At 45.8% G+C, this 25,260-nt stretch overlaps 3 protein-coding genes across 6 annotated transcripts in view; 1 reads left to right on the top strand and 2 right to left on the bottom strand.

Annotated features, from left to right (window-relative positions):
- The window catches only part of lin52 (lin-52 DREAM MuvB core complex component), a 123,830-nt gene that overhangs the window by 89,364 nt on the left and 9,206 nt on the right, over nt 1-25,260 (bottom strand). The window contains exons 6-7 of one of the 3 annotated variants that reach the window (XM_062470087.1): nt 25,129-25,228; nt 24,765-25,081 (exon numbers count right to left, since the gene is read on the bottom strand). In XM_062470087.1, coding sequence (XP_062326071.1) covers nt 25,173-25,228 — 56 coding nt within the window. In that variant the 3' untranslated portion in view covers nt 24,765-25,081; nt 25,129-25,172. Of the gene's footprint in view, nt 1-24,764; nt 25,229-25,260 lie in introns of those variants that run through there. The other 2 variants (XM_062470088.1, XM_062470086.1) reach the window with 2 other exon arrangements.
- LOC134026963 (synapse differentiation-inducing gene protein 1-like) lies at nt 235-7,515 on the top strand. Its single transcript, XM_062470047.1, has 4 exons — nt 235-472; nt 2,071-2,580; nt 6,298-6,435; nt 7,266-7,515. Exons 2-4 carry the CDS (start codon nt 2,137-2,139, stop codon nt 7,422-7,424), a joined length of 741 nt encoding a protein of 246 aa, XP_062326031.1. The 5' UTR covers nt 235-472; nt 2,071-2,136; the 3' UTR covers nt 7,425-7,515.
- vsx2 (visual system homeobox 2) lies at nt 14,179-20,492 on the bottom strand. Of its 2 annotated transcripts, none has more exons than XM_062470015.1 (5): nt 19,440-20,492; nt 18,810-18,891; nt 18,270-18,393; nt 15,703-15,883; nt 14,179-15,227 (listed from the first exon to the last, which is right to left on the bottom strand). In XM_062470015.1, exons 1-5 carry the CDS (start codon nt 19,846-19,848, stop codon nt 14,845-14,847), a joined length of 1,179 nt encoding a protein of 392 aa, XP_062325999.1. In that variant the 5' UTR covers nt 19,849-20,492; the 3' UTR covers nt 14,179-14,844. The 2 variants fall into 2 exon arrangements, with proteins under 2 accessions (XP_062325999.1, XP_062326000.1); XM_062470016.1 differs by having other exon boundaries at nt 14,179-15,164; nt 19,440-20,491.

Raw genomic sequence — 25,260 nt, 5'->3', positions numbered from 1 at the left:
CGCGATAACGCATCACCTGAGCATGCGTTGAGAATCAGTATCAGCGCTCTTTAGTAGTAGCTACGGAAGTTGTGTGTTTAAGATTCTGTACGTAAAATGCACGAAATCGACAGTTGGAATCGCATAGATAGGGAAAAATTATTTTTGGTCTGTGTGTATCATTCCCGTATCATACCCGTTCAGGTACAGTAGGGCGCGAGCGTAGCGAGGTGAGTGAGCGTAAAAAAAAATCCCATCTGTCCTTGCGTTTATGTCGCCTACCGGAGTCCACACAGCGCTGGGTTGATGTTCATAGACGCACACAGCATTAAGCGAGATCCGACACTTGACTCGAAAGATACAAAAAGTGCAGTTTGTTCTCTTTTTGGGGATTTTCTTCCTCAATGAAATACAGAGATAAAGCGGGATGATTTAAATGGACCTGCGAAGAAAATGTTCTTGAGGTGGTCCAGGACAGGAACCTTTAAAATCGGTAAGAATTGTGAATTTACATACTATTGCTGCATGTACTCGTGCTTAAAATGCTACATTTGCTAAATTCTAATATATTTGGAGAGGAAAGAGAAAGCGAGAGGTTTAACACTCCAACCTCACACAAGTGACTGCATGTCAGTGTCTTAACGTGAACTTGTCGTCTTAGTTGTTTAATGTCCAGTTTAACGGAATTCCTTCTAATCAGAAGAGCAGCAATACTGAAAATCAAAAGAGAATTGCTCTTTTATTCAACAACAACACTGTCACCTGTGCACCAGATACAAGACAGCAGTTCATAATTTATATACTTAGCTTTGAAATGTTTGGAAAAGCACTTGTGTACAGTGGAAATCTTCATGAATAAGCTATGCTTTATGTGGAAATGGAAGCCTCAAGCTGGAATAACCTGCCTTTGTACGGTGCACCCTCCAGCTAACATCCTGCTCATGTTGAGATATTTGTCATTTTGTCAGATGAGTTAAGATAGACTTTATTGCTCAAAAGGAAATTGATCTGCGACACGGAACACATTCTGCTGTTAAAATACAAGTACCTTAACACATTCATACACACACTGATCCATCCACTAACCAATAGCACACTGTCCATCTTACAGAACACCTGTAACCATCACACACAATACGATGTTCAGTACGAGTAAAGCAGCCTAATCACAATCGGATCATCCTGAAGTGTTGATGTGTGCAGTAGTGCTGTGAACAGGGCTTAGACTGTCCGGCTTGCTGTGATGGAGGGGGACAGAGGAGTTGATTCTGCAGGGGGATTCGAACCGTCTGTCTGAGGGTGAAGCTGGTCCTCAGGGTGGAGGACATGGGTGGGGTAGGAAATCCTTTTTTTCTGAGTGAAAAATCCCAGGCTTATACATAAAATGACTTTGCTTTTTTTTGCTTTGGTGAAAGTGTCCTCTTTATCTAGACAGCAACATCACAAGGCTTATTAGTGTAAGCCTCCAGCATCGGCGAGGCTTACACTGACTTCTACAGAGGCAGCTGGGGAAGTGATGGATCATTTTTACCCGCATTTTAACAAGAATTCAGCATGATGAGATTTCCAAGGACATGCGAGTGCAAGGAATCCAAATCTCATTTCGGATTACTGATGTTTCCTTTCCCGATGAGCACCAGGGGTTCACCAATGGTGTTCACAATAAAGCATCACCATGGCTGTTCATAAGAAACCCTCACCAAGCGTCTGATGGTCCCTTAAGCCCAATTTATACTTAGGTCGCCGACAGAAATGACGTCACGGTCGACACTTTTAACCGTCGCTTGGAAGTGTCGCCTACCAGGAGAAATTTCTACTGGCGCTGATGTCGTCACATAGTGAAAAATTTAAATTGTCCGTTTCTCCGATTGATCACCTAGGCTACAAAGCGTTAACAATGTAACCATAGCTATGAATGTAACGGTAAAATGATTCTGTTTACGTCACACAAACCTTGAGCACAGGCGACTGTTTGCCGAAGTATAAATGCAGCAGCCTGAGCGACACTTTTTTTTTTTCGTCGGCGACCATTTCAAAAGTGTCGGCGACCTAAGTATAAATTAAGCTTAACTCCCTGTCTTGTCCCCTCAGCTTCCTGCCTGTCTCCTGGGGTCAACCCTCTCTGATCCTCCAGCCGACCCCCCTCCTCAGCCCATCATGGAGAGCCTCACTGAGCTCCAGAACCCACTCCTGGACAAAACCAGCCGCCACCTGGTTCAGGACGGCTACCAGGGCTATCAGTGTGACTACCCCGGCCACCCCTACCAAGACAACATCATCGGCTACCTTTACACGGGGACCAACGGCAAGACGAAGACCCAGCAGTTCCTGGATGCCACGTCCCTGCACCTGGCAGTGGAGGCCTTCTGTAGGCCCGGGTTCCTCCTCTATCGGGACGACGTCAGCCTGCAGAGCAAGGACTCGAGGAGCGGGAGCTCTGAGACCACCTTCACAGAGGGGAAGGCGGCCGAGGGGAAGGAGGCCGAGGGGAAGGAGGCAGAGGGGGAGGAGCCGTCCACAGAGGAGCAGGAGAAGAGAGACGTGAAGATCCAGACTGTGTCCCACGACGTGGAGGACGATGAGGGCCATGGAGACTATGAGGTGAGAGTTCAGGGACAGCATGGAGACCAGGAGGTGAGAGTTCAGGGACAGCATGGAGACCAGGAGGTGAGAGTTCAGGGACAGCATGGAGACCAGGAGGTGAGAGTTCAGGGACAGCATGGAGACCAGGAGGTGAGAGTTCAGGGACAGCATGGAGACCAGGAGGTGAGAGTTCAGGGACAGCATGGAGACCAGGAGGTGAGAGTTCAGGGACAGCATGGAGACTAGGAGGTGAGAGTTCAGGGACAGCATGGAGACCAGGAGGTGAGAGTTCAGGGACAGCATGGAGACCAGGAGGTGAGAGTTCAGGGACAGCATGGAGACCAGGAGGTGAGAGTTCAGGGACAGCATGGAGACTAGGAGGTGAGAGTTCAGACAGGACAACCGTCATTAACACTTAACAAGATGTCTTTGTTTACAGCACAATACAACTTCTTTGAAAATGTTCTGCGGTGACACACAAAACCAAAACAATTTGGTTCAGCTTGGTAATTACTGGAAATGTTAGGTGGGTAATTAGAACTACGAGGCTATCTAAATTATACCAATTTGAAGAAGGTGATTTTTCCGGGATGAGTTCTTACTGAATAATGAGTCATGTCTCTCAGTGTTGCTCATTTTAATGATTTCATTTAGAGCACACCCCCTACCTTGTTTTCTAATAGTCTGCCAGCATGATTCATGCTTATTGTTCAAATAATCAGTTCTCTAAATAGCTCATTAAATGTACTTCCAAATTGAATACACACAATTGCACAATTGCATAATTTTTCCATGTAGTCTCCAGGATCATCTCTGATGGCCTCATTTGTTTTGCTTTGGAGAATCACACACACCTCCGCATTCCGAACCAAACAGCCACAACAGGGTGAAGCAACAATGTTTACAAAATCTACTTTCATGTGGTCAGAGTTAAATAACCTGGCAGGGGTGAACACTTACTGTTGATGCCTAACTTGCTTGGTTGAGTTGCAGCAGATGGATAGATGCACAGGCAAGACGGCCATTAATGCCATAACTAATGCAGTCCTTTCAAAGTATTAGGTGGGGGTTGTGTTGACGCATTGCCCTGGTGCAGGTGAGCCAGCAGACAAGTTATTCCAGGTCGATTCACACAACAAATGAATCTGAGAGATGAAGGCTGAGAGTCAGCTGGGAACATGAGAGGATTCCTACTCTGCAGCTGGTGTCTCTGTGTGTGTGTGTGTGTGTGTGTGCGTGTGTGTGCGAGAGTGTGTGTGTGTGTGTCTCTGTGTGTGTGTGTGTGTGTGCGAGAGTGTGTGCGTGTGTGTGTGTGTGTGTGTGCAAGAGTGTGTGTGTGCGTGTGTGTGTGTGCGAGAGTGTGTGTGTGTGTGTGTGTATGTGCGAGAGTGTGTGTGTGTGTGTTAGTGTTTTGAGCTGCTGAGTCAACTGTGAGATGGGAAGCTGAAGCCAGGTGTGACAGTGTGCTAGCAGCAGATATCTTCAGGAGGAAATCAAAGTTCTTCAGAGGATGTTTGTAGTTGTGTATGAATGCACTAGGACCGGATAGAGCTTACAGGTGCTTATACACGGCAGGAGGCAGTAACGGGTTTATTTAACAGTAAACTTGCTTCTAGTGGTATGTTTTTGCAATTTCAGAAAATGTAAAGTCTTCTAAAACACTAACTGTTCCTCAGCCAGCGTCTTCATGACAGAGAGAGGGGGACTTAGGAGTGATGAGTTGTGTGTGTGTGTGTGTGTGTGTGTGTGTGTGTGTGTGTGTGGAGGGGCTCAAATCTAGGGCTTGGTAGATGACTGTCTCGTGGCATGGCCGTCACTGTCGGTGTGTGCCTTGAGGATCTGCCCACTGCCCCCTCCTGTCATTAGCCAATTCTCTGTGTCCTCTGTGTCATTAGCCAATCCTCTAGGGCTGCAGATCCAGGATAATTAACAGTGCTAGGCTGTGCAGGAGTCACATCAATTACACTAGCCTCAAACCACCTTGTGCCTTGCCTGTCTGCCTGTCTGCCTGCCTGTCTGTGTGTCTGTCTGCCTGTCTCTGTCTGTCTGCCTGTCTGCCTGTCTGTCTGTGTTTTTCATGTCTGATTTTCACGTGCTGGCTGCTCTCCTTCTCAGACTGGCTGTCAGTGGAATTCACTAGAGTCAGAACATTCATACCCAACCTGTTCACATTCTGTCCATCAGTGTGCAAGAGTAGGAACCTGAAATCATTGTGGACCTAACTTGGGTGTTAGAGGCACAGTACATCAGCAATTATAACATACTGCACATGTCAACTATAAGACCATACACACACGCATGTACCTACTGCATGTGACCTGCCCACTGCATGTGACCTGCCCACTGCATGTGACCTGCCCACTGCATGTGACCTGCCCACTGCATGTGACCTGCCCACTGCATGTGACCTGCCCACTGCATGTGACCTGCCCACTGCATGTGACCTGCCCACTGCATGTAACCTGCCCACTGCATGTGACCTGCCCACTGCATGTGACCTGCCCACTGCATGTGACCTGCCCACTGCATGTGACCTGCCCTGCGTATCAAGGACAGGAGGTAATGTGTTCTGTGTGTCACGTGTGTAAACGTACTTGTGGGTCATCATGGACAGCAAGTAACATTTATCTACAGCACACAAACAGAACCTTCTTCCTGCCAATAGCCTCTCATCCGTCTGTTCGCCGCTTCTAATTGGCCAAAAAACGCTGACAGGTGCTGTCTGGTCCCGCCTCCCCTTCTGTTCTTTCTCTCAGCCCCTCCAAATTACCTCATTTATTTTCATCCCTGCACCTCTATTTCCATTTCCTCTCCTGGTCCCCCAGGCCTGTTTGATCCCTGCGAGTACCACAACTAACAAATGAATCCTTGACCTGGTCCATTCATTTAGCCCAAACAGCAGCTCCCTCTCTGGGGCCACAGGAGAGGTGAGGCTGCCTCTACTTAAAGGTAGCTCCGGCGCTGCTGCCTGCCTTGCCCGTGCCGCCGTGCCGCCGTGCCGCCGGGCCGCCGTGCCGCCGGGCCGCCGGGCCGCCGGGCCGCCGTGCCGCCGTGCCCCGTGTTAATACGTCCCCATGCCAACGTGCCCTCAGCCACCGCTGGTTTTGCTATTCATTAGCCTCCTCCTCCGCCCGGGGGCCTCGGAGGAGGTAGATCAAGGCTCGGTTTGGAGAGATCACACAGCAGACCCCCCCCCCCCCATCCTCCTCCTTTCCCCAGAATGCTCCACACCTCTCAAGCAAATGGAGCAGAGGAAGGGGGGGGTGAGAAGAAGGGTGGAGGGGGGGGGGGCTCTCGTGCTGTGGAGGCAATTTAGCACATAAATGATGCTGTCTTTGAGCTGTTTCCCCCTGTCACCTCGCCGTGATGAAACAATCCGTTAATGCTGCGTTGTCTGTCAGCCTACGGGGGCTGTCAGAAGCTGGTCTCTCTCTCTGGATGAGCGCCTCACGGCCTGAACATTAGCATAACAAAGAGGACCGGGGGTCCCTGATTGGCTGCCTCAGAGACAGTGAGTCCACATGACTCTGCAGGCCACGCCCTCCTAGTGACATGCAGGTGACATGTACGGAAGACTCCATTTCACAACGCTGAAAGTTTCCCCGTAAATGTAGGGCTCATGACACCATCAGATACAGCACTGCTACAGGATCCCTGTCTGATGAGTGTGTGTGTGTATATGTGATGTGTTTCTGTGTGTGTGTGTGTGTGTATCGTGCCCCCCTCCCTCCCCAGAGCGACAGCTCCAGCGACAGCGACAGCGAGGACAACTTGATCCTGCTGCCTCCCAGGGAGCACCTGGGCCTGGCCATCTTCTCCATGCTCTGCTGTTTCTGGCCCCTGGGCATCGCAGCCTTCTACTACTCCAACAAGGTACCAGCCCTGCTCCACCACCCTCAGCCTTAACACAGCCCTGCTCCTCCACCCCCTGCTCCTCCACCCTCAGCCTTAACACAGCCCTGCTCCTCCACCCCCTGCTCCTCCACCCTCAGCCTTAACACAGCCCTGCTCCTCCACCCCCTGCTCCTCCACCCTCAGCCTTAACACAGCCCTGCTCCCCTTACCCCGTCATTAACACTAACTTCCCTGCATCGTATGCAAGGTCAGAGAGCACAGATGCTCTGTGGAGTGCTTCCGCTGTCTGGTTCCATCTCATGCCGTCCTCTGTAATCGTTACAGGCAATTGACTCTGTAAGCTCCTCAGGTGACACCCCCCTCTGTGGCTGACACAAGCACCGTAGATACTGCATAGCAATGAGATGGAGACCTGTTCTCATAGATAGGGACTGGACCTGGCTAGAGTGGGTTTGTGGTCTGTAACACCGGTGTTCCGGATCTATAGAACCTCACAGTTCCTACATACGGAGCTGGTTCTGAGGTTATCAGATCCATCCTTATTCCCTCTCCCCAAACCCATTTATCTCTTAGCATCTTTCAGACTAATTGCCAAGCCAATTACATAGAAAAGACCTTAATAAACGTGTCGGAGTGATAAATGGATTAAGATCCAGCCTTATTTTTGGGCTGAATACAAAACATCCAAAGCAACACATTTGTCACTGTCGAAAGCTTAATGACATAATTGCCATAGCAACTAATAGCTCTCTGTGAATCCCTCGTTTTCCCTGCATTGATTGAAACACCTACTCACAGTGACCCAGCCGCAGCTAACACTCGCTCCTCTCTGTGTTTGTGTCGGTGAGACGGGCAAGGCCGTGTCCAAGGGAGACTTCTCCAGAGCTGGGATGTTCTCCAGGAGGACGCTGTTCCTGGCTGCCCTGGCCATCACCCTCGGGACGGGCATGTACGTAGGGGTGGTGGTGGCCCTCATCGCCTACCTCTCCAAGACGGGACACGTATAGCAGCAAAGGCCTGGATGGATGGGGGAATACGAAGAGAGAAGAGAGAGAGAAGAGAGAGAGAGAAGAGAGAGAGTACAGAGAGAGAACAGACAGAGAGAACAAAAAGGGAGAACAGAGAGAGAGAACAAAAAGGGAGAACAGAGAGAGAGAACAGAGAGAGAGAGAACAGAGAGAGAGAACAGAGAGAGAGAGAGAGATAACAGAGAGAGCAAGAGAGAGAGAACAGAGAGAGCAAGAGAGAGGGAGAGATGAGAGCAAGAGAAAGAGAGAACTCCTGGAGCAGGTTCTTAGTCTTTGCATGGACGACAGGGTCTAGACAAGCAGCAGAGAGCACAGTACTTTGACAAAACAGTTGAAACCCTGGACACTTGATTTAGACTTGGATACCTTCATCCCCCCTGACATCATGACCTGCCAGGTCATGATGTCTGACTTCCCGTCACCTGCTGGGTAAGAGGGACTGCCCATCCTCCAGTGACACATACAAGAGAGATGACGATGGAACAGTTCTGAAACTACCTGTGCTCCACCACCAAACATCTGCACTCACCCATCTGGCATCTTCATGCATCCGTACAGTGTTTTTGATGTTCTGTTTGACGTGTCAGTGGTGTTTTGTTCCAAAGGACGCCCATGTTTGGTGAGTCATAACTGGATGAATCATTGTGTCTGCGTTTCACACAAACACCATGCAGGTTCTGCTGGCAGTCTGTGGACGCGGAACAAAGCAAGCTGTCAGAGAATGTAAATAAATAGGAAAAATGTCTATCTAGAGGATTATCGTGTTGATTGTGTACTGTATATCTTGTCAGAGTAAATCTGTTTGGCATGAGTAATGAGCTGTCTGTCTGTCATTGTGCCTCTGAGAAGAGCTTAAGAAGGCAGCGCTGATCCTTGCCTGTCCAGAAGCATTGTTGAGCGTTGTGAGTTATATCGACTTTCTCCCCGTGCCGACGTGTCTTCCACAGCGCTCTGTCTCCAGCGTCACTCAGAGCCTCGCGTCGAGGTGACTTTAGCTGCCAGCGGCCTGAATGCCCTGGCAACAAAGCGTAGGTTCTGAAGTCAAAGTGTCAAAAACAAAATGAGTGCACTCTTTTATGTTCTCTGTTTCCTCTCGAGGCTGCACAGGCATCAAGCCCCTGGCTCTCTCCCTCGCCACCTGGCATCTAATAAGCCCTAAATGCCCCCAGCCAGAATGGCCAGACTCTCCCAGGATGTGGTTCCAGCCTTCAGACTAACACCACTGTGTATCTCTATACACGGCCATGAACGTTGAACTGGCTTTAGAAGGACATACTAATCCATCTGTCTGCGGCTTAAGGTAGTCGTGAGGATTCTGGCATCACCCTTCTGATGGAGAGAGGCTTTAGCTCAGTGGGTAAAGAGTTTGACTGCAGATCAAGAAATCGCACATTCAAATCCTGTACTGCATGTTTGCTCTAGATTTTTTTTCTGCTAAACGAATGCAGGTTGTTCTAGCAGAACCACCTGGGCAGGTGGTTGGGCTGGACTAGGAGAGGGCAGGCTGACCTGCCTTCTACTTAACAGTCTCTCTCTCCAGAGGACGTGCTGTCACGGTCCTGATGACTCTGATGGCCCCGCGGGGGAGCTGGAGGTGAGAGAGAGAGGCTCTCATCAATGAACGCTGTTTGGGCTGGTGAAGTGGCAGGGCTCGGCGCGTGAGTGCCGGTGTTTTCTCTGTCTGGACATTCCCCCTGAGGCAAGTAGGGTGAAGTGCCTTGCCCAAGGACACAACGTCAATTGACACGGCCGGGAATCGAACTGGCAACCTTCAGATTACTAGCCCGATTCCCTCACCGCTCAGCCACCTGACTCCCATGATATTTCTTTAGATATTCTCAAGTCATCTGTCTCAGGTAGCCTAGTGCATCGGTTTTCAAACTAGGGTACGCAAACTCTTCAGGGGATACGCGAGTAAAAATCTGTAATGGTGCACAATACATTGTATTTCACGTATTTGACATCAGCACTGGCAAAGCAAAGGAAAATGTTTATAGAATGTGTGACCAGTGTCCTGTGAAAGGATTCTCAAACACCTACAAGATTCTCTTTGGTGTCCCAGCCAATCAGTATTCCCCAAACACTGTCTTCTCTGCAAACAGAAGGAAATGAAGACATTTCCATAGATTCAGCACTCCAGTTGTCAACATCCATTACCAATAAACCCCAAACACACACCCATATGGCTCTCTCTCTCTCTCTCTCTCTCTCTCTCTCTCTCTCTCTCTCTCTCTCTCTCTCTCTCTCTCTCTCTCTCTCTCTCTCTCTCTCTCTCTCTCTCTCTCTCTCTCTCCTCTCTCCCTCCCCTCTCTCTCCTCTCTTTCTCCTCTCCCTCCCCTCTCTCTCCTCTCTTTCTCCTCTCTCTCTCCTCTTCCTATCCTCTCCCTCTCTCTCTCTCTCTCTCCTCTCTCCCTCCCCTCTCTCTCCTCTCTTTCTCCTCTCCCTCCCCTCTCTCCTCTCTTTCTCATCTCTCTCCTCTTCCTCTCCTCTCTCTCCTCTCTCTCTCTCCTCTCTGTCTCCTCTCTCTCCTCTCTCTCCTCTCTCTCTGTTCTCTCTCTCACACACACACAGACGCCACATGAAGCACATATATCTTTCAAGTTCTTCTCTCGCGTGCTTATCATCCCTCACACCTTCACCACATGGCGCCCTGGTCCTCTCTGCTGCCGCAGTGTTCGTCTGGACACTCTGGGCAGATAACGCCCTCACAGGCAAAGACTTGGGCTTGACTTATCTCTCCTAGGCAACAGGAAAACACCACTGCAGCTATATCTCCTGTTCCTTCTTTCCCTCCCGAGATAAGCAGAAACTGGACCCTTTTGAGCATTTGAGCGCTCATCCAAGCTGTTCCTGAGCCAGCTGAGGGCTCCAATGCTGTTTAGAGATAAGAGCTAGAAAGATGTGTCCTTCCCATCGCTACTTCTGAGTCTGTATTAAGACACATCACAGACAACAAAGATCACCCTGGGTGCGGGAAGATTGGCATACACATTTGATTGAAGACGACTGGGTTTTGGATAGGATTAAGTGTTACTGGAGTAAAGTAGGTCTAACAGATTCTGAGCATGTGCAGATGATGGAAACTGGCAGCCAAACTGCCCACAGATGGCCTGCTGAAAATACCCACCAGCTCCCAGGGTTTCTGAGAGGAAGAGGAGGGCAGCTGGTAACTTGCCACACATCAAGAGTCTTTCTAGGACATGCCATCAACTTTCTCTCTTTAAGACATAAGCCTATACCCATAGTCAGTCTGGGCCAGAACAGACTCATGACAAGAAACATTCAAGACACAGCATACATTGACACAGACTTTTTTTCCTCAAAAGCACTAATAGGTACACGTTTTCACAAATGAAATGGTGTGTTCCTTTTCATCAACTCCAAGGATATTGGGTTCAGTGAGTGGAAAGCAATGAGAATGAGGGTTTTAATCAGATGCAACAGTAGCTATGTGAAGTTTCACTTCTGAGAGATCAGGTATGATAGGAGAGCTTTGGCTGAATGAACCATGGGAAAAAAGAGAAAAGTCTGACTTCCAGACAAATGATGTAGATATGAAGCCCTAACAGACGGTAATATCATTGATTCTGCAACCATGAACTTGACAAGGTTCTCGTACATTACTCTCGTACATATTGATCATGATATTTGGGAGTCAGGTGGCTGAGCGGTTAGGGAATCGGGCTAGTAATCAGAAGGTTGCTGGTTCGATTCCCCGGCAGTGCGAAATGACGTGTCCTTGGGCAAGGCACTTCACCCTACTTGCCTCGGGGGGAATGTCCCTGTACTTACTGTAAGTCACTCTGGATAAGAGCGTCGGCTAAATGACTAAATGTAAATATTTTAAGCTGTGAAACCCGACATGTCATTGTCCCAATCAATCCGAGATGGTAAAAGTACACGCATCCTTCACTCAGGTACAGATAGTCTTGTTTATAAAGGCTGTCATTGTCACAAGACAAGAAATAATATTGATCATGCCACCAAATACAGATTAAAATGTAAGTAATAAGCCTGGTTGGAAATTTTTAAGAAGTAGAAAGTACAGCTATTTTTGTAAAAAATTCAAGGAGTGAAAGTAAAAAGTTGTCAGAAGAATTGTAAAGTAAAGTACTGATACCAGAAAAATCTACTAAAGTACAGTAACAAAGTATTTGTACTTTTATGACTTTTATTTGTACTTTGTTACTTCCCACATCTGCAACAGTGTAATAACAGTGTAACAACAGTGTAATAACTGTGTAATAACAGTGCAACAACTGTGTAATAACTAAATCAAACCTCCATCCCTGCAGTTAGTAGATGCCCCTTCTACATCCTTAGCCACAGTGCCCCATGAGCCGTGACACACTCAACACATCGTCAGAATGTGTGGGTATTCATGGCGTTTCTGCAATACGCTTCCATCTCCAGCTCAAGACTACCACCTTGTGGCTAAACCAACAACTCACTGTCACACAGTCCCGGCTTATCAGAGCACCAGCTCATTTCCTTAGCTGCTTTTCACAACATAGTTATTGAAGTTTGAAGGTAAGAATGGCAAAAGTATAATCAATATTTGACCTTGAACTGGGTTTGCTGTGTAACATTGAAAACTAAAACAGTGGACACTATCAGAGTACCAGATCTCAAACATCAAACACAGGGTGTTCAGACTCCTACCTGTCAAGTCGAGTAAGACCACTATACTGTCTAAATGCTTCCCCGAAGATATGATACGCAATGCTATATTAATGCAGCCTAACCTATTATCGTATCTTATAAAGAAACACATTTTGAGTTGTTCCTCTAAGCGACCAGCAGAGGTCTAAATAGCTCCATGGTTAAACCAGCGCCAACATTATTTTGATGATAAGAAATGGTGTGACGTTGCATCATCATGCTAATTTTTAAACATCATCATGATACTATAGCTTGAAATCTCAGTATCCAAACAGATGACATTTAATATTTATATTGCATTAGACTATTTCATGATCCCTCAGTACCCCAGTTTAAAATCTTAAACCAACAATCTGTCTATCAAGAGTAATGTTATAAATGACTCCCTCATCTCCTATATAAACAGCTTGATCTTCAACAAATCTGATCCATCATGAGCATCAGTTCCACTTCTACAGGATTATATAGCTTTGCACTGATGAATAATCCTCACTTTGCATATGTCTTGGCCCTCGTAATTTAATCTGAGAGTGTAAAGGGTGGCTGAGGTCTCCAGTTTAACCTAAGATATTTTGAGTCGTACAGTCCAAACACACATATCACAGGATTCAAAGGATCCAGTATTAAACGGTTTGCTTCACGAAAGCTATAAGACTGACTAACACTGACCCACTCAACGACAAAGCTGTTACTGATGAACACCAATCCTCCTAAAAGTTAAGGAGATTTTTGGAGAACACATTTTAGGCACTCAAATCTAAGTTTTAACCTGACTGTTTCAAAAGTAGTTTAATCCACTGACCAGAGAAATAAACTAGGATATCAGAACACAGTTAACATTTACATTTAGTCATTTAGCAGACGCTCTTATCCAGAGCGACTTACAGTAAGTACAGAGACATTCCCCGGAGGCATGTAGGGTGAAGTGCCTTGCCCAAGGACAACATCAGTTGGCATGACCGGGAATCGAACTGGCAACATTCAGATTACTAGCCCGATTCCCTCACCGCTCAGCCACCTGTTTCCTAATATCATAAACATCTTGAATATCTATTATAAACTTTCTGCAGGTGTGCATCAGACAACACTACAATTCAGCCATTTTAATCACACCTATTGGACAAATATTGAGTACATGGATGGAAAGTAAATGACGTCATACAGAGGTTGAAGTATCTAATGGCCGCAGATCAGTGGTTAGCAAACTGAATCCAACATCCAATTCTGAGCAGTGACAACTTTTTCAGTTAAGTGGTCACACTCTCCAGCTGTCACGTACAAAATTCCCTAATCATTCTCACTCCCTGGTGTTTGAGCATTTCTATTACCCTGCGACTCTTGCTTCTAGTCCTGCTAATCTTTAATTATGAAAACTAGTATCTGTCAACAAGGAAATTAGCAATCTATTCCCCAGCCTGTGACGAGATGATTACAATTTGTTTGGAAGTCTCCAGTGTGTCAACATGAGGAGAATACTGATAGTATAGGCCTCAGTTCCCTCAACAAACTGTTTTCAGTCCAGTCCTCTGATGCTCATTACATCACGGTTGATTTACATACACTGGATATAGAATACAGAACAGAATATACTAGAATAGAATGTGAATTCCAGGAACATCAGAAATTACCAATATAAACTCAAGTGGCCCGCAGGCCCAGACTGGCTCAGAGTAAGATTCAACCATACGACAAGCTGATAAAGAGAACTAGGTCATCTAAACCTCCAAATTGACAGGATAACACAGTGTTACAGAAGCTCCAGAAGGTTTTACGTCTGCATCGGCCCAGGCTGAGCCTGCGTCGGCCCAGGCTGAACCTGCGTCGGCCCAGGCTGAGCCTGCGTCGGCCCAGGCTGAGCCTGCGTAGTCCCAGGCTGCTGCCGCAGGCTCTACCGTTTGAGTGTGAAGTTGATAGTACAGGAAGTGCTGTTCTGTGTGGACAGAGTCCATCCACACCCTGCATCCTCCTGGGCCTGTCCAGGGACTCTGTGACTGTTGAAGCAGCCAGACATGGACGTTACAGTATAACCAAACATGAAAGAAATGTAAGAAATAACAGAGAAGCAAAAGACCACATTAAAAAATCCATTTTTAATACTTTGTGTTGAATATTATACAGATTATTATGAAACAGATACACAAACTCTTAAAGACGACATGAAAGTATATTTAAAACAGTGCTTTAATAAGCTATTATTATCTTCATTATTTACAACATCAAGACCATTTCCCCTGTGCTCTGTTCATTAAGACCTCTGACAGGGTTCTGATCCAACATAGAGATTATATAAACAGAAATCTACATGACTCCAGGAAACATTGCCAACAAAGACGTTTGATGCTTTTATACACTTTCTGTGACAATATCCAGAAGTTCCAATACATTCTTTCGAATGAAGAAAATAACAACACTTCCAGCGTACCAGAAGTGTTCAGTTGAGCAAAAAATAATCAAACAATCGTTATGTGACGGGGGTTTATCATTGTAGACTTCTCATTACATCTATACGCCATCCAAATGTCCATATCAAAGCAATGGCAAGAATCGATTTCATGAGCAACAATGTTCGTTTGTACACTGGGAAGTCAGAAAGAGAAAAAGTGCCTGTGTTTTCCTCGTGTTAATCATCGGGACATGACTGGTTTAGTTTTGAATACTGGCATCCTGGAAAGTCCCAAATGTAGACGGAGGGATCAATCAGTGCTGAGTATTACTTTGCAGTCCTTAGTGACGGTCTCTATGGACTCTTCTTCTCCTCCGCCGGAGTCACATGATCCCCGGGCCTCTCTTCTTCTCCTGCTTCTCGTCTGTCCGGCTGAACGTCCGTTCTCTCGTGTGAAACTGTCCCCAGAACTTTGGCACTGTGTTCCTGAGCCTTGGCCCTCAGCGCAGCGATGCTGTTCTCCCTCAGTTCCTCCTTCGAATAGGGAGCCTGGTGGTCGTCTCTCGTCTCCTCCGCCACCTCGCTCTCTTCTGCCCTCTGATTGGCCGGCTGCTGGGCCACACCTGTCTTTCCTGTTGGCTGGACTACAGCCTCCATCGTCTTTTTGTGCATCCCTGTAAAGAATTGTGGGCATTCGGATTTAGAAAAGCATCTGTTGATTGGAAACCCTTCTTGAACTGAAAACAAAGAAAGCAAAGAAATAGGTCTGATTTAGCGACAGTGGGAATGGTTTTCAAAGAATGGATGTATCATCACTCATTAGGGCACACTTTGATAACAAATTATTCTACGAGATATTTTGAAAAGGAAATTATGTGTGGATGAGGTGACACTGTCCTTTGAGCAGGAGTATGTAAAGAGAGGAAAAGGTGACGTTTTTAGAGCAGGAGGCTCCAGCCCTGTTCCTGGACAGCTACCTGCCTGGTTTTTGCTCCAACCACACTTATTTGACCCGATTCAACACCAGTTACCTGATCAACCATCTAATTATTAGAATCAGGTGGGCTAGATCAGTGTTGGAGCGAAACCTACAGGCAGGTATCTCTCCAGGAACAGGGCTGGAGACCCCTGGATTAGAGGAATGAGAGCATGAACATGAATAGCGGACATGAAGCCAGGAGATCGCTACAATCGCTACAGGTGTGGTGTTACCTAGCAGCCACGGGGCACAAGATTCCATGACACCATCCTTGGCCGACTTCAGGATGGACTCAGGCAGGGGGATGGAGTGACGAACCATGGCTCCGTACAGTCCGTACTCTGCCATCACACTGCTGCGCCCCCAGCATTTCTCCCTCTTCCTCCACTTAGCCCGTCGGTTCTGGAACCAGACCTGCAACCCAACATAACTGGTCACAACCATAGATATATATAAAGACTAGATGTCTTACGGCGGAGTCTAGAACGTCCGCACATGGCGGCCATCTTGCTACAGTCAACTCGCTCACCCATAACATTGTGTTGGTGCTACATGTACTTTTTAAATGACCATAACTTGCTCAATTTTCAACCGATTTTGAAGCGGTTTGGTTTGTTATCAACGTCAGAGATGTCGTTATGCCACTGCATACTTCTATTCTTAAAAAAAAACATAATTATTCATAAGTGCAACCCAACAGAACTGGTCACAACCAGAAACCCTCCGACGGTGTCTCTGTTAGGATGGGAACATGCTGGATACAATATGTCTCCTTTGAGAACCTGGGCGCTGAGCTTTTGTGAAATTGCATCTTGAACTTAATTGCTTCTTTTTCCATTTTCATTTTTGTAGTTCCTTTTGTGTCAGGTTCCTCTCGATTATTTCAGCATCTGTCCTCCTACTAGTGAGCTCTCATGTGAGAGAAGTAGGTGTTATGTAAGATTTTATTAAAAACTGGATGTGATTGGATTTGGAGAATTCATTTTGAATACTTAAGACCCCCTTGAAAACTAAGTGATTCTTTTCAAGGGGCTAATCCAAATACATATATTTCAAACTAACAAATATTACTAGCCAAAGGTGTGAGTAATCCATGCACCCTGTCAGGGTTGGATCCTGTTTGGATGGATAGTCAGTTCTGACACCTCAAGATACTTAACTTGCCCACTGCCAGGAGTGGGCCTTCATAACTACTGGTTGGGGTCCCAGGCTCTCTGTCAACTAAAGGCTAAATTGATTTCATAGCACAACACAAAGCTGCTAAACAGCCTACTTGGCCATATCTGACGGCAGTGAGCTGAGTGCCAAAATAAGAGGAGAGGCCAGCACAGAGGCTCCGGAGAGGGCGCCAACATCCAACTGAAAACGATCAAAACCTTTTTCTGGCAATTCTGATTATAGTCCTTATTTCATACAAGATACTTTTTATGAGAAATTGCTTCTCTGGCCCTCAAAGGAAGCCTCTGTGGAAGCTGGAGAGAGAAGCGACCCCTAGGGCACGCCGAGGCTGATTGAAAAATAAGTTAATTTCAGCCCCAATCGATGGTGGACAGGCGGGCAAATATCACGGGAAATTAAACGAGCGGGACACTGGGGAGCGCTGCTATTGACCCGTGCTAATAAATTCAATGTAGTTATTTCATTTGAACTCCCTGCGTCTCGAGCTAGCCTCCCCCTGGAACGAGTAGAGCTCGTCTGATTTAACTAATTACACTCGATGAGAAAATTGGGTGTTAATTTTATTTAGAATTGGAATATGCCCGCGCTTATTTATTTATTTCCCTATTATTTATTCACGGCGAGGAGCCGTAATGAGAACGAAATTAAAAGGCGTCCGGGCAGATGGATGGTTCAGGTCACACTGCAATCTTCTTCCGCCTTGATAGCTTGATTAGGTCGTTAGTGCTCCACTCCGAGAACAAATTGTTTCACATCCAACTGGGCCTGATGAGAGATTATCTACTCTGGCGAGGATGCTGCATAGGTTTCTTTGTTCAGACAGCGATGAAGGCATCATTGATCGATTTACGTGGGCTCACTTTCCTCCACCTCAAAACATTCAAGGGCTAACTACTTCGTCAAGTGCGGAGGAGCACACCGCACTGTAGGCTACTTTAGATTTCCTCATTCGGTGTGGCTTTTTGTGCTGCAGATATTTTTACTATAGAACATTTATGTTTTAAGATTTAATAATATACGTTGACAAAAATGTAGGCTATAAGCTACTGTACGCTATACGAGGCAGAAATGGGCCTCTGTGACATTAACAATTGTTAAGCAACATTATATTCGTCTACATGGACCTTAATATAGAACGGTATATTAATACACCCTGAATGTTCTTCTGTACTCTTTGATATAAATATTAGCCTAGACCTATGACAGATTAATCAGAGAGTAGCTAAGGTTTATATGAGTAAATTACAGTTGCTCATATTCTATAGGCCTATGGTAGGCCTACCTGGCATAGTCTTTCAATAACTTTAATTAATTATCTAACCTTCATTATTATCGTAAACTTCAATCTCAGCTCAAAAAAACGAAACTAAATAAAACCAAAATCCGTAAAATCCTGCAGAGTACAACAATGTACGACAAAAAGCGTCAATGAACATATAATTATAGCGGAGTATGCCACTTTTAGGTAAAATAAGGAATGGAAAGCAACATAAATATAGCCTAGGCCACATAGGTACAGAATGAAGAGATATCCTAATAACAAATAACTTAAAAGCAAAATGTTTCATTTGTATTTATCCCAAGTATAATATATTATATAAAACAATGAAAAAAGTCATGCCTGTATTCTGTCCTCGGGCAGCTCTGTTTTCATTGCCAGCATCTCTCGCGCGTACACATCAGGATAGTGGGCTTCGTTAAACGCTTTCTCCAACTCCTCGAGTTGATAAGATGTGAATATGGTCCTGTGAAAATAAAAACGTGTGGGACTAGTAAAAACAGAATGAAAACCCAAGTCCCTTTTCTTTGCATGTTCAGTGTGTAGGTTACAGTAGGCATACACTTATACATGATCGAATGCTAAATAGGCTATATTGAAAAAAACGCAAAACATCCAGATCTAATTTCTTAATTGATTTTGGAAAAAATTAACATAGCCTAGCTTATCTTAATCATTCAAAATTCTCTATAAAGTTATATTCACCAGCCTATATCTTTCCTGATGCTTATACCAGGGATGAATTAGCAATAATTGAAGAAAATAAGCAAACATTTTGATATAGGTTCAATAGTGATAAATAAATGAATTTGTCACCTATAACACAGAATTAGTCTGATTTGACGGTTACTTGGTGAGATGCAGTTAAACGGTAATGCTTACCGGTGACGTCTCTTCTTCCGTTTCTTGCTCTGATTTATTGACTTTGAAAGTTTTCGTTCACTGGATGACAAATCCTCCGAGTCTGTAAATATACATAATCGTATATCTATTGGTGTTTGTGACAATAACATTGATTAATATGTGAGCCGTTCATTTGTGGAGGAATACATATATAGACCCATAAAATATATTAGTAGCTAATTATAATGTTGTCAGTAGTAGTCTTGAACACCACAGTTTCAGCCGTGGATTTTGATTATTATTAGGATATGTCACAAGCAACTAACACAAGGCTAAATGTTCAACAACATTGAAGTCCAGGTTTTAACAAAACTAATGATAGCCTACGGTTCTAATATACATCAACAATGTAGTAATGAAGCCAATATTATTTAATAATAACAAAATATATTTATGGTAACATCATAAAGACTGAACGTTACTGGCACAAAAAAATGTTGTCTTAATAAATGGTTCTAACGTCTCCATTTATGCTTGCCTTGCCTATTCGAAGTCTTGCCTATTTGATAGCTATAGGCTATTAGGCCTAGAAACAACAAAAACATAGTATTCAAAATATTATTAGTAGGCTATTTGAAAGCGAATATAATCAGAAATCGTTATTCGTACCTGAACTGGCTGACTGGTTTGCGTCCAGGTGCCCCAGAGATCTACTGTGGGGCTGCAGGTGAACATGCTGTGCGTCCGACAGTACCTCCAAAAACGCGGGTTGACTGTAGAACGAAGGAATTCCTCCTGGGCCAATTAATCCCATCCCAACGCCAGCGGGGCCAAGCATAGACCTGGCGGCAAACAGGTGCGCCCCAACGGGCAGAGACCCCATGGTACTCTTCGGGGCCGCAGAAGGCTCTTTATTTAGTCCCAGTATCTCCTGGATCCCAAAACCAGTGCATCTGGGCGGGTGAGTGGCGCTATTCTTTGGTTGTTGGTTGCTGTTAGTACCTCCGTTTGCACCGAGAGAAGTCGATTTCGATATATTCAAAGTTTCCGACAATATGGCACCTTGTTTGCCTGTCATGGTGTCTTGGGTAGTATTAATATGTTATCGTCTGTTGCGTTGGTCCCCAGAGCACGGTCCAAAGTGTAACAACCGAGATCCCTCCAGAAAATTGTCCTTTTATCCAACAGGTCCATCCCAACAAGAGTCAGAACTCTGAGCCAATCAGCTGCGAGGACGCTATTCGGAATTCCTGTGGATCCGGTTGCGTTCTGCGTTTACGCGGATGTGCATTTATACCAGAGGAGCTGCACACTCCGGGCTGCAGACATTCGAGGACTACTCTAATGCCAAAGGATTAACTCAGAGGGTGAGAAATCAGGACAGCCTCAACGACCTTATAGGCCTAACGAATAATTAATTTAAACTGTACCCTAAATGTAGCCTAATCCAATGACATTTTTGTCTAATTCAGCATTTTCAGCTATTTTGCTTGAAGCTCTGACACAATAAAATCGAGCAATATCGTTTTAATTTCGCTGGGCATATCACATGGCATGCAATTCCTGTCCAGCTCAATGGAGAGTCATAATGCGCGTGTACCCAGATGCTATGGAAAACCATCAAACACAATTCCGTGGCCCTTCAAAACGACAGCTGGACGCTACATATTTGTCTCCAGCCTCTAATCCCACAGCATACATGACAGATAAAGCAAAGGGATATATTTCACAAGAGAAATGGAAATGAAAGAATGTGGGCCATCAGGGGTTTAGCTATTTATATCATTGAGAGAAATTAACCTTAAGATGCAGCATATAAGGCATGAAGTAGGCTAACTGCATCATAGACAAACATCCTTGTTTATGTATAGTGTAAAAAAATAAAATAATTGGTGATTCGCGTTAAAGTCTTGGGGAAAATACAAAACGTAGGCCTATCGTCAGTCACATACAATATAGCCTAACGAATACTTATTTTAATTTAACTTTTTTAGCATTTTAATCGAATATCGGCTTAAACAAGGATATCTTAAATATACGATTATAAATTTCACCTGTAGCCTCTCCAGTCGAAATGGCCGAAAGTAGCTTGCGTTCATTTTTTTTAATAAATTATTTGTAATACCTAATGTATTAATCTGTTTTGAGCAACTAAAACGCCATGTTATTAAATCATTCATTCATAAATCATAATTGTTATTGTGTCTTTCCCTTAACTATTTTGTTGATGCGAGACACCAGTAGACCTAACTCATCCCAACTCAGGCCATGTTCTGTGATGTCATATTAAAGTTAGTCTTCAGCAACTGTCAGCCTACTTAACACGGATAAAAAGCAAGCTGAGGCAATGGCGTGATGGCTATTCTCAACAGTCTGCTATCCTTTTACAATAATAATAAACACGTACAATTCATACTTTTCCTTGATATCTCAAGCCTACATTTTAGAATCTTTAAATTACTGCAAATTCGTGTTTTGTGGATTTTGTAAAAAAAAATATGATTGTATTTTTGGACATCTGGACAGATCACACCAAGCATGTTTATGATAATGAGTTTAAAATCAGATAACACCGATCTTATCAACGTGTAATTCGCTGACACATGAATGGCAACACTAGCTGCGCCTCAGGTGCGCCACGGAGCTCATAATATGGCAAGAACAGTTGTTTATCTGGATTTTGTCCAATCAAATCCATATGGCAGGACCGAACCCCACGCGAGTCTTGCATTAATTTTTGAACGATTTGACAAAAAAAAATTATCTTAACAATAAAGCAAGAAGCTTTTATTGAATTGTTGATACAATCGTGCATCCAATTTCAAGTTATAGTGGCATGAAATGTTAAGACAACTTATTGTCTAGCCAGTACAATAATACAATCAAAACTAATCTCCTTTGCCAAGTCATGTTTTAAAGCAAAACTGCTCAAATCGAGTCACTGATTAAGAGGGAGAAAATATCACAGCTGCAATTACTGGATGACCAGTTGAAAGTAATTGGGGGTTATTAGGTGGAAAATTCATTAATGAAGAAATCCATATAATTAGGATATGCTAATAATGTCAGGATGGAGCCATTCATCCCAGTGGAGCAGTGAGTCAGGAGGACCAGTCAGGGTGCAGCTTTCTCCAGCAGGTACGCTGCTGCTTTGTTGTTTGTTGTTTGTGGAGAAACCCGCGCTTTCTCTCTCCGTGGCTCTTAATGATCTATCTCCGTATGAAAATGACTGCAGCCTGTTTTGCATGCAAAGGAGAGACTGCCTAATAAGGCTCTAGATTAAGGGAAAATTTAGTTCAGTCATTCGTGTCGATTGGGTTGCCCATCAAAGACCACAAGATCTGACGGATCTTCAGATTAAAAAGCGAACAGCTGTCGCGAAAATCAGTCCCGAGTCCTCCCCCATCTTGCCTTGCCAGTTTTGGGTACAATGCAACATCATGTCACGATGATGTAACTCGAGTGAGGGATGTCCTCGTCCCCAGTCCAAGGTCATGATCTCAGTCATCTGCATGTTCCCTTCACGTGGCTGATTGTGTGGTTTTTCTATTCAGTTCTGCGCCACCGACAAGGGATCCCTCGCTGAAGTGCTCTCAAGTTTTCTTTATATAAAAATTCTCTCAGTTTTCCCTGGTCTTCCTGGAGGGTTAGGGTTGGGTTAGGTGCAGTTGTATGGGCATATGTGAAGCCCTCATGTGACCTTGCTTGTAAAGAGGGCTGTACACATATATATTTTTTTTAGATTTGTATCTCCCCCTGAAGAAGCAGTCATGTGGCACACCACTAACTTCACCGCTTCCTTTCAGAGAAGCAGGGATGTGGACAGTCTGACCTTGAAGCCAGAGGATATTCAGATTGCGACACAAGGTCGTATTCAATTTAAACAGAAATCAAAAAGTTGCAAACAAAGAAACGCCCTCCTGCAAGGAAAATAACTCAGTCGTCATTCTGATTGGAAAAGCTTGACATGCATTTGTGATAATGAATCTGTTAAGATCTTTTGCTTTGGAAGGTCACTGGATAATGGGATTTGCAATGGGGGCTGTATTATTAACATAACTATGCATTAGACCTGCCCCTGGAGATTGCTGAAGCCTGGTATTTTATATCATGCAATCAAAATGAAGGATCGCCAAAGCCCACATGGTCATTCATCTACATACTCTCTGTTCAGACAGAATGACTCAGACACTGCTTTCCTCTGCTCTAATCAGACATCGCAAGGAACAGTAGCTGTAGCACATTTAGTGATTCCGCCTGGATATACTGCTGAATCAAGCACCTCCCTCTGTTCTGGAACAACCTGATGACAGCACACATCTTGTGCCGAGTCAGGGGAAAACTAAAACAGTGTTGGAGGTTGTGCTTGTTTCCACGCCCCAGGCAGTGCCAGGGGTGGGAGGACCCTCCTGACGCAGACTGAGTTTGCTAGCTCCAGTTCTCATGGCTCCTCCTTAATAGCGTGCTAGGGAGTTTTGCTTGCTGGGATTGCTTAATTAGGCGAGGAGTTGATTAATTTGCACTAATTGACAGCCAATTAAAGGCGTGAGGGCACATTGGATTGACGTTTGTGGGGGCAGCGGGCTCTGTGAGGTCACGGCACGGTGCTGTGGAGCGATGAGGGGGGGGGGGTCCCCCTGCAGACAGGCCCCCTCCATGGGGAACGACCTGTTCCTCCAGCAGCATCTACAGGACCAGGCCTGGGCTGACATACACCTGTTACTCCTCCATACTGCGGACGCCGGGTCACTTACCATCAATCTACGCAAGTCAACATCAACAAGTGTCATCAGCACGCCGCCACTAAGCTCTGCTCTGTCAAAAGATCAACTCCCGGTGGCAAAATTGGACCTAATAAAACTTCTGCCAGTGTGGTACTGATAACGTGACAGAAAATAAGGTTAAGTTTACATGACTGTTGGAGTAAGAAGGGTGTTTACGGTACTGGTACTCAAGACATTCCTGCATATCAGCCCCCCTCCACCCCACACAGCCCCCCCCTCCACCCCGCACAGCCCCCCCTCCACCACACACAGCCCCCCCTCCACCCCACACAGCCCCCCCCTCCACCACACACAGCCCCCCCTCCACCACACACAGCCCCCCCCTCCACCCAACACAGCCCCCCCCTCCACCCCACACAGCCCCCCCCTCCACCACACACAGCCCCCCCTCCACCCCACACAGCCCCCCCCTCCACCACACACAGCCCCCCCTCCACCCAACACAGCCCCCCCTCCACCCCACACAGCACCCCCCTCCACCACACACAGCCCCCCCCTCCACCCCCCCCCCCCCCCAAGCCACTGGGCTGTCCCAGGACAGGACACTCCAGTGAGCACAGAACAACAGTCTGGGAATGGAGAAATTAAATAAATAATCCATAATTTCCAGAGGTGAATCAGGGTCCATGCTTGAGGCGGGGGCAGCCACTTGGGTAGCTGTGGCCTTTGTCCGTGTGAATCGGAAAGACAACCGGGGGCTTATTAGCAGCCTGTGGAGACGTGGAGCTTGTGTAGAGGGAGAGCTCACCAGCGTGGCCCCAGCTACACCTCCAGCAGGGAACAGCCCGAGGCGTTGTCTTACCTAATCACGCCGGACGGACTTCTTTTTTGTTTCCTGTTCGACATGCCTGTCCGATTCCCCTTTTTGCTTGACCGCTAGCGCCGAAGTCGCTGGAAGTGTGCTAATTAGAAAAAAACCAGTCCTAGTAATCATGTCAGCTCTCATTAACAGAGACGACAATGAGCTAGATTATTTTTACGCAATGTTTTGTGTGTGGGTTCTACTTCCTGTCCTCGTTAGATGAGAGTGGCTGTGAGGAGGGGGGGGGGCAGTCACATCAGAGCTCCTTCATTCAGAGGAGGCGTCCCGTACCCACTGGCGTGGAACCCCCAGACACCAACTTACCGCCCTGATTCAAGTTTGTGCGGTCAATCAAAACATTTTGGACAATTCGGATCAAGTATGGGTTTCGGTCACAATAATATGACATTTCATTTAACGACTTTATTACACAATTTGGCGAAATGCAAATAATGTAAAAAATGGATGAAATAAAATAATAAATAGTCAACAGGTGAAACTAAAGACAGAAGTGGTTTTGAAAACAACAGAAGTGGACGTCAGGGTGAAAACAGATCGCAGCCCTTTAGTGTCTTCAAACAACTCAGTCCTCAGTGGGTGAGGGGTCAAACTGGGTCCCAATAAGTCTCTGACATCAAGGTGGGGAGGTGGTGGTGGTGGTGAGGTCAGACCTGGGTCAGAGGTCAGACCTGGGTCAGAGGTCAGACCTGGGTCAGAGGTCAGACCTGGGTCAGAGGTCAGACCTGGGTCAGAGGTCAGACCTGGGTCAGACCCAGCCTGTTCTTCAGCCCCTGGCTAGCCGCCATCCTGAACAGTTCACTTCTTAGGTCTCTCCAAGATGTTCAGGAACTTTCCTCTGGTCATTTCCCTGGCTGAAGAGAAAGGCAGAGAAATGTAAATCATC

The sequence above is a fragment of the Osmerus eperlanus genome, chromosome 9, assembly GCF_963692335.1.
Source record: "Osmerus eperlanus chromosome 9, fOsmEpe2.1, whole genome shotgun sequence".
Taxonomy (NCBI): Eukaryota; Metazoa; Chordata; class Actinopteri; order Osmeriformes; family Osmeridae; genus Osmerus; species Osmerus eperlanus.
Note: the sequence above shows the minus strand (reverse complement) of the source record. Positions and strands in the feature narration are given on the sequence as shown.